This window comes from Punica granatum, unplaced genomic scaffold (genome assembly GCF_007655135.1).
Source record: "Punica granatum isolate Tunisia-2019 unplaced genomic scaffold, ASM765513v2 Contig00437, whole genome shotgun sequence".
NCBI lineage: Eukaryota > Viridiplantae > Streptophyta > Magnoliopsida > Myrtales > Lythraceae > Punica > Punica granatum.
This window is the reverse complement of record NW_022204348.1, coordinates 45,277-55,505: the sequence shown is the minus strand read 5'-3', so window position 1 is coordinate 55,505 and position 10,229 is coordinate 45,277. Positions and strand designations below refer to the sequence as shown.

Genomic DNA, 10,229 nt, shown 5'->3' with positions numbered 1-10,229 from the left:
ATATACAACAACTTCAATAATCTCTGCAACTGTATTTGTACTCAATATTTGTGCTTAGTCACTTTGCCTTTTTTTTTTTGCAGTGATTTCGATGATCTGATGTATTTTTTTGTTCTTATAATCTTCTCTTGAATGTTTTATTTGTACTCATTTTAGTTATCAATAGACAATCATTGATTGTTGAGCCAAAAAAAAAGTGACAGCTCATTAATTGCATGTTCGAATAAATAGCATAAAAGACGGTGAATTTTAATGTACCCTAATATCCTGAAATTCAATAGATCTCCGATTAATTCAATCGAGCTGGGTTAGCCCATTATAAGATAAAGTTTTTCCAGCGTGAATTTTTTCTATTCACAAGACTACAACTCGAGACCGTGCTTAAGCAAAACAAACATTAAACTATTTGAATCAATTCACGTTGGTAAAAAGGTAAATTTCATTTTCAATATATATTAGTCTCGTTGGAAATATGCAATAATTTTAAATCATAAAATACGATGACTACGGATCTCGATGATCAGGAGTACAATTAAAATGAAGTATCCTCTAAGTGAACTATTTCCCTAGTTGTTTATCAAATTTGTTTCTTGGAGTTGAGGTGACCATCAATTATAGTTGTTTGTTTTCAAGTCGGATCACCACTTTACCCAACTCAACTTTATTATTTTCCAAATTCAACAATATAATCATTATTATTTTATTTCATTTAATAATAATTTTCCCTCATATTTTTTCTAATATTTTTTATAATCAATTTTTTAATAATAAATTATCCATCTATTTTCACATCTATATATACATACATATATACATTTTTACATATCTATTTTTTTTCACAACACTTGTAATCATTGCACAAAATAGAATTGAATTGAATCACTATCCAACTTAAAAAACAAAACACACTCATGTAATTAGGATTCCAATTATTTTATTATATTATTAGAGTACATTAATATCTGGTAATGATCCCATACAAAAGAAAAATAAAAAAGAAAACCCATCATTCTGAAGTAATAGAGAATAACGTTTCGTTCTTAATGTTTTTCAGAATTAATTACTATGATGAAATATTTTTGACCTTTTACTTTTTAAGATCGAATGATGATTGTAATTTAATTTATAGAATATAGATCAACATTATACTTATGCACAACCTTGGAAACGACCGTTGCATATGATCAACTCATCAGAGATTCTGAAGCTACCTATAGTATTATGGCATTGATGAATCGAGCATAGACCGATATGCGGAGTTTTACATTTGATCAATCCCATAATAAAATTTATGTTGGTGCGATGCACAAATCTCCAACTTACAAATATATATATATGTAAAATCCATTAAAAATATATCAACTTGTATGCTTTTGAACGTTTTCGGGGAGACAGTAGGCTAGGGAACTTTTTCATACTTGAACAAATTTTTTTTTATGTTATTTTAATAATTTAATTTATTATATTAGATGTTATATTTACTTGTTTTGTCTATATATTTACTATATTTTATTAAAAATAAATAAAGTATTTAATTCATAAAAACTAAAAAAAAAATTCCTTCTCTCATTATCTTTTTTATCATGCTCGTACCCCGTCCCATTCCTCATCAAAATAAACAAACGCAAAAATCGATTCCTTGCCTCATGTTTTTCCATTTTTATATTTTCATAAAAGTTTTCTCTTTCCATCTTGAGGCTACTCTTTACGCGTACTATTTTTATTTGTAAGAGACACTTCCTTTTACTTATAATATCTTTTTCTATTATTAATTAATTTGGTTGTCACGACTCACGATTGAAAAACTTCGTTAATAAATTAGCGAGGTAAATGCAAAAGGATGATCCGTGCATATCGGATAATCAATCCAAAGTATGCATCGTCCGGGTTCGACTTTCAGAACCAAACGACAACCTATTACTAGTCTTCCAAGTCTATGTTAGTCCTGGTCTCCTTTGATCAAAATTATATAGTCTGTGGTCTCCGTTTATGTTTCCGCAATAATCTTCCACATCATCAATTGGGGCAGTATATATGCACATCAACCATCTCAAAGTGCATTTAATACTTAGACTATGAGATCGAATAATTAACGCCTAGTCCACTTTCGCAATCGATCAATAGATAAAAGATTATATTATAGAAAAATTCTATTAGTACGATGCATTCAAGTATTTTACTAAACATTTATGTAAAATTCACTCAAAAGTATGTGATTTATTAATGTGAAAGATAAGAACTCTTTGAAGCACGTGCAAGTTGCTCGAAACCTAACCTAATTTTACTAAGAATTTGTAAGTGTCGCACTCTAAATAATTTCTCAAATAGCGTATACTTTACTTGGAAAACGAGTGATTTACTTAAAAATTAAGCTATTTTAATACAATTTTAAGTAATTTATTTGCATGTGTAGTGTAACTACTGCACGTTAGACCTTCCTTACATTATCTACTATTCCTTAGTGGATTTTACTAAAACTTTAAATTTCATGCTGAGCTGATTGGAAGTGGATTGGACTCAACTATTTCTCTTAGGTGGCCTTTGCTGCATTATCATTTAAGATTACCGGTAATTTAAATTTCTAATAAGATAGATTTTCACTTTTAAAATTATTAGTAATGTTCATTACCATGTTTTTTATGGACTGATAATGTTTATATTACTAGTAATATTGCTGGTAATCTAGATAGACACTCAAGGGGTGGGAAAGTATAGTATATTACCAGATGAATGGATTACCTTGGACATTTAGATTACCATTAATGTATTGTAGTCAAACATGGTAATTTGTGGGGCTGAGGGAATTTAAAATGGAATTCCCAATAATTTACATGGATTATCTTATACTAAACACCCACTCAATTATCAAAAGAGGGTATAGTGCAGTGGTGCACACTCTTACTTATTGATCTAAAGGTCGCATGTTCGATATTTGGTGAGACTATCATTGTCTCTTTATTAGTTATATTACGCTCCGTTTGGTTTTACAATCACATTTTAAAATTTGAACTTTAACTTTAACTCTACTCACTACACAACAAAAATCAACAACACAATTATTACTTTTTCATTTTTCTTCAATTTTTTAACCATTCAATTCAATTTTTAATGTTAAATTCTCTCAACTATTCATTACTTTTTCCATAATTTAACAATACAATCATTATTTTTTCTCAACTATTCATTATTTTTTAACACTTTTTCTCATAATTTAACAACACAATTATTACAACCCAATTAAAATCAAAACTCAACTCTACTTAATTCTAAAACCAAACACACCAATAGAATTTCTCTTTAATTGTATTGGCCTTTGACCTTCTTTGTAATAAAAAAAATGCTCACTTAATTTCTAATTCCCACCTGCAAATTCATAATGGATCTTTTGATTTGTACAATTAACTGCATCAAGTCAAGGTCAATCGCCGGTCGCCGCTGGCCTGTTCATCTTCAATATTGGAGCTGAGTTGGGGTGATAGATATGATTGAAAGGTCAAAAGTCCTTGTATTGTCTGGTTAATTAAATATGCCTCATATTTTAAATATATGATCAAAATTAAAAAAAAGAAAAGAAAAGGAAACGAAACGAAACTACAAGTCTAAGAAATTGACTATTGATTAAAACGACCTTGTAGGTTGGAGAAAATGAGGGGCCTGGCCGGTGCTGAAAAATACAGTTGGTTTTCTCAATCGAAGATGAGTTGGCTTTCCTTATCTGATAGGACATTTTCATACAAAAATACGTGATTTTAAAATTTTCGAGATCCATCAAGTCATCAACTATGTATAATTAATAATTATAAATCAAACAAACGCGTTTTTATCGATAATGTCTGATCCTATTTACCCGAGTCTCCAATCATTTGGTGGAACAACTTAATTTTGTCTCCTTTTATATCCCAAACATCAAGCAGAAGGGTAATTGTCACATAAATAAATTATAATATATAAAGAAGAAGGGTGATTTCTAATAATTCTCAGAATTGGGACTAACGTACATGCTTTCATATATCAACATAAACGCATGATTGTGAAAATTTTCCAGATCTATCATACACAAATACATAGAAATTTTCGAAGATCACGTGTGTTTGTAATCTTATTTTGGAGTGCGAAATATTCAATGAAATTTATAAAAAAAATAATATGTGCAATGCATGGTTAAAAAAGGCTAATTGAGTAATAAATATGTAAATTACATCGTTTTTTTTCTGTGACCATAAATTACATAGTAGTTAATGGGTTTTCGTGCGCGGAGGTGCGTGACTAGTAAAAAATAATTTGACTTCCTTCCGCGGGGAACTGGAAGCCTTAACATAATTTACCAACCCAAGCTCATGCATGGCATGGGTTCTAGAATCATCACGTGTGTCACCTTCAAGCAAACAAGTTCTGCTCAACTCATCAATCCTCACATTTCGTCTGTCAATTTCTTTTTATTAAATAAATCAAAATAAAGTTTAAATAAATTATAATCGATTAATAGGCAATGAATTATGGGTTGGTTGTAGCTTAGGACTCAACTATAAAAGTACCTTCCAATGCCTCCCATGTTTCCATCCTCTCCCCTTCCGACCTTAAAAAGTTCATCAATTCATCAATTCTCCCAACCCCGCCCTCCGTAACATCCTTATCATAAAATTGGCTGGGGTTTTGACTATGGTCTCCGAGCAGAATAATAGTGTCGGCCAGTCGAAAAATGTGTGTGTTATCGGGGCAGGACCGTCAGGGCTAGTCGCGGCTCGGGAGCTGAGGAAAGAAGGGCATAGCGTGGTTGTCTTGGAGCAGAACCACGATGTCGGCGGGCAATGGCTCTATGAACCAAATGTGGAAGGGGAGGATCCCTTAGGGAGCTGGAACTCACCAAACCCTGACTCCCATTTCCTTAAGGTCCATAGTAGCATCTATGCCTCCCTTCGGCTCACGTCCCCGAGGGAGATCATGGGGTACAGCGACTTCCCATTCGTGGTGAAGAGAGGCAGGGACGCGAGGAGATTCCCGGGCCACCATGAGCTCTACCGGTACCTTAAGGATTTCTGTGACTGGTTCGAGATCAGGCCGATGATACGGTTCAATACTAGGGTTGAGTACGTGGGGATGTTGAACTATGGCGGGGTCGGGAAAGACCTGAGGTGGGTCGTGAGGAGCTGCGAGAAGAAAAGTGAGAAGGTAATAGAGGAGGTGTTCGACGCGGTCGTGGTGGCAACCGGCCATTATTCTCACCCTAGGAAGCCTTCAATCAAAGGTAACAGATCACGATCTTATTTCGAACATTCTATTAACTTATCGAATGGGAAACTAGATGATATCATTTCTCATAGTTGCAATTGATTGTTTTGTATCTTTCCCGAAAAGCTAACAAGGACTATCAAAAAGCAAAAGGGAATTAATGAATGAATGTAACTTCACTTTCTAACTTCTCCATTGGTAAAAACAAGACCAACTTTCACTCATTGATGATCGTTTCTGTCACGCTTATTGTCAAGTCAATAGATATGATTTCATTAAAATTAATTACACGACCAGCTCCTATGATATTCAATCATTCCCTTTTGCTTTTTCTTGCGGCCTTCTTGCCTGCTCACTGTTGATTCGTGTTTGTCACCTTTATTTGCACGTTAAGGAATGGATGCATGGAAAGGGAAGCAAATGCATAGCCACGTTTACCGAGTCCCCGACCCATTCCGCGATGAGGTAAGCAAGAAATTTATATATACTAGTAAAATCCCGATTGACGCCGGTTAAACAGTAGATAGAAATCTCCCGGATTCGGGATGAAGAATCTAAGGGCTTGTTTGCTTTTAGGAAATTGATTTTCACTGTTCATCTATATTTTTTTTCTCATCTTCTAAATTCATTTCTTCATAAAAAAAAATATAATAATATGTTTACTAATGTTAAATTAGAAAATCTTCTAATATTATAATAATTGGAATAATCACCATAAAAAGATGGTATAAAATAAATTTATAAATAGAAAAGTCAATAGAAAAGGTAGCTCTTAATTAGAATATATAAAAAGAAATGATGGGCAAATGAAAAATTGGAGAACTAAAAAAAGAGCTTCTCTAATCTATATATAATTTAGAATAATGAAGAAGAAAATTTTCTTTGAAATTTTATTTTAATTCAATATAAGTAAACACATTTTTTTGTAGTTTTCCTAATTTTAATAAATTTTTCTAAAAAATTAAAGAATTCTACATAAGTAAAGAGGCCCTAATCCTTTTTATTGCAATTTTACGTTGGTTGTTGAATTATTATTAGACATTGGATGTGTGAAATTAATTAGGCCCTTTTTATTAAAAAAAAAGAGAAATGTGATGACATATAAATGTAGCGTGGACCTGCAATTAATATATGATATGATTTGTACGAGACAATTTTTGTGAATTTTAATTCAAGGACAGGTTGTCGTGGTGGTTGGGAATTCACTTAGCGGCCAAGACATATCAATGGAGCTGGTGAATGTAGCAAAGGAAGTCTACCTCAGCGCCAAATCAACAGATAACATTTCTCAAGGATTGTCCAAAATCATCTGTAAACACCACAATTTGCACCTTCGTCCCCAAGTATGTCCACCACACACTTATAAATCTATACATACACATATATATTATACTTATATTATATTTGCCTCTATGTTTATTTCTTTTAAATTTGTAACTAGCTAGATTGTTGGAGATGACTAGTTGGAATGTCCTGATTGATCATGCAATATATTAAGTATTCCACTCGTGGGATTTGTCAAGCGGGCAATTAGGTTATATTTGAGGAAAATCTTATGGCGCCACCGCAAAATTAATCTACCGTAGGGGTCCAATATGATGGTTCGGGGATGGAAGGCTTCTCTAAAATCATAGAGACGAGAGGATTTTCATCGGCGCGCATTGATTATTTTTGACAATCCCATCAACTGATTAAGATCGTTAGATCCGTGTCTAACTCTAAATGACTATGAATAGACTATTTCTTTATGCTATGCAAATAATGATAATTTGGTTTACTTTTAGGGAAATTAAATGCTTCAATAATCGATAATTGTTTTGGGCAGATAGAGTCGCTTAGAGAGGATGGAAAAGTATTATTTGTGGACGGTTCTTGGGTCATTGCCGACACTATCTTGTACTGCACCGGGTAATTTCATTTTTATTTACCTTACACTTTACACTCATTTATTTTTGTGTTTTCTTCATATTATTAGAAGAGAAGCTCATCAGTCAAGTATAAAAAAATATATATATTTAAATCTAAATAGAAGGAAGGCTCATCAGGTAACGACATGTACCACTATAGTACACTCTCTTTCGCCATTTATTTTTCATCTTCATTTTTGTAATTTCTTCATGCATCCCATGAGTAAATTAATAAGGAAAATAATTTTCTCTTTTTTTTTTTGAAAATTATAGAGGAGGCTTGTGACTTAACAAAAATGAGACAAAGAGCGCGAGAAATTCTATTAGTGAAAATCATAGCATAAAATTTCTGATTTCGGGTGAGAGTATTCTTGAAAAAAGGGAAAAGAAAGGAGAAAAGCAAATAATTAGTACTTCATGGATGAACATGAACTGTCTTGGCGAATGTCGGGTCCATATGTTTGGTACACTAATGTTCATCTCTAACAGAATCAACACATGTTATTTGCATCAGATATATAAAAGTACGCATGTAGTTCTACTCGAGAATCGAGCCTAAAATATTTTGGATTTTAATGAAAGCGTATGCAACTGTATTACGTATTTTATTCCGAGCATGGCTGCTGATTAGAGATGTGTGTGCTGTGTAGGTATTCGTATTCCTTCCCATTCCTTGACACCAAAGGAATAGTAGTTATCGATGATGACAGAGTGGGTCCCCTCTTCGAGCACACCTTCCCCCCTTCTCTCGCCCCTTCCCTCTCCTTCGTTGGCATCCCTAGAAAGGTACTAAGAACACTTACAATGTAAAGTTACGTAGCTCCAATCTATATATCTTTTCTTTTTTTCTTTTCTTTTCAGAAATAATTAAATTAAACTATCTATTTTTCTTCATGGGAAATAATTAATCCCGAGTCTCGAACGACGATGCAGCTGATAGGGTTCCCATTCTTCGAGTCGCAAGGGAAGTGGATAGCTCAGCTGCTAGCCGGGAAGAAAACGCTGCCGACATGGAATGAGATGATGCAGTCGATCAAGGAGTTCTACAACTCCAAGGATGCTGCTGGCGTCCCTAAGCACAACACTCACGATCTTGCTTTTTCTGCTTTTGAGGTACGTAATTCAATCCTAAATATATATTGACTTGTTTGGTTTCATAGTAGAATTTTAAAATTCTACTTTAACTTAATTTTACTCACAACAAAACAAAATAACTTATACAAAGTTAAAGGATGGGTCCCATTTATACAATTCTTTTTTCACAACAAAATAAAATAACTCATACAAAGTCAAATGGTGAGTCATATTTATACCACTCTTTTTCAAAATCAAAATTTAATTTTAAAATTCTATTTTGAAACCAAAGACAGTATTATACAATTCACATTCACAGTTCGTTCCTGAATTTGGCTGCGCAACCAATCAGGATGAGAGCTCCAGACAGATAGATATAATAGATAATTCGGGATGTATATCGCCCACTTGGTATTAATAGTCCAACATGAAATAAAATTAGATCCACATAGGACGCCCCTTGTGGAAAAGAAACCTAATTAATCTCAAGGTCGTGATGTCTTGTGTTTCGTTGCAGTACTGTGACAAGTACGGGGATTATGTTGAGTTCCCTCACCTGGAAGAGTGGAGGAAGTCGCTGTGTGTGTCAGCCCTGGTGAAGGCGGAAACCGACCTGGAGATGTATCGGGAATCACGGGATGGCGACGAGGAGTTGCTCCGGCAGGCTTTCCAAAGCCCTCACTTCACCCAGCTCGGGCCTCTGGACCCCACCCTCGAAGCTTACGGATTCAACTATTGATAACAAATCACGAATCTGTATCCTTAAGACACGGAAAACAAAGCAGTCGTTGTATGGAGATCAATTAGTGTTTAGAATCTCTTCCCGACATAAGTTGAAAATTTTTTGTTATTATTTCGATCAGTAAAAAAAGAAAGAGGAACACTACTCCCATATATGATTCCACTCGTATATGTATATGTATATGTATATTTGATCGTCCTCTCCGGTCCACATAATGAGAATGCACGCCGCCTCGCGGCGGCTTGATGGCTGCTTGCCTTGCTTCTGCAAACTGCAACTAACCAGGTGCTCAGTTTCAGTTCCTCATTCATGATAGCAAAAAGCTATTAAATTCGTGACAAAAAATTGCTATTACGCTACCCGCTAGCTGCCACAAACTTGTGAACATTTGTCGCCAAACTTCGACCGAATGAATCTCGGAATTTTCGTAATTGCTTTTCGTTTCATCATCATCGATCAGATCTCGGCGATCTTCTATATATATATATAGATTAGCTAACCAGCTTCTTTTCATCATGAAACTTTTGATAAACATTTTCATGATTTGTATAGTATATAGCTCCTTAATGATCAAATTGCATTAATGTTTAGAGAGAGTACACAGGGACCATGCAAGAACATCATGAATGAATTTTGTCTTGCAAGCTATCCATGCATAAGTTGAAAGTAAATATCTATCATTGACGATACGTACATGTGGGCACTTATATTTCTTTTCAAATCAGGCGCACTCTTGGTTGTCGTCATTACAGAGAGGATGAATAATTGTAAGAATCAATCCTTACTCTCCTTATTTTATTTTTATTTTTGGTTACGAAGACACATTTAGTATAACTTATATAAAATAATATAAATTTTAATAATTAATAAAATGACATAAATAATTTCATGACGAGAATTGAACTTGTAATATTTGTGTCATAATTGCGCTCCACGCTCTTCCTATTTTTATTTCTGTTCTACTTTTTGGTTTCATAATTCGGTGTTGGAAAAAGTGAGGAAATGAGGGGCCCACTTTGTCATGGAAGTGGCAAAATGAATATCATATGGTCGCAGACTCGCAGTAAATCATGAATAAAATAAAATAAAATAAAAACGGATGGTCAAGACTCAAGAGTCATCTAAAGTAGGTTAATATCATAATTGTACCCCTTTTTTTTCCGTGAAAGGTTAATAATTGTAATTGGTATATGCATTATTCTCGCTAGCTGTTAATCGACCCTAGGAATCGGCTTTGCCCCACCACGAGTAGTTACGAGATATATAGCACTTGGACA

The 10,229-nt window shown here is 33.9% G+C and overlaps 1 protein-coding gene across 1 annotated transcript; it reads left to right on the top strand.

The window, feature by feature from the left end:
- Window positions 1-4,544: 4,544 nt before the first annotated feature.
- Window positions 4,545-9,223, top strand: LOC116190439 (flavin-containing monooxygenase FMO GS-OX-like 9). The gene is made up of 7 exons (XM_031520120.1): window positions 4,545-5,245; window positions 5,624-5,694; window positions 6,411-6,572; window positions 7,055-7,137; window positions 7,787-7,922; window positions 8,070-8,249; window positions 8,728-9,223. Exons 1-7 carry the CDS (start codon window positions 4,660-4,662, stop codon window positions 8,947-8,949), a joined length of 1,440 nt encoding a protein of 479 aa, XP_031375980.1. The 5' UTR covers window positions 4,545-4,659; the 3' UTR covers window positions 8,950-9,223.
- The last annotated feature ends 1,006 nt before the right edge of the window (window positions 9,224-10,229 follow it).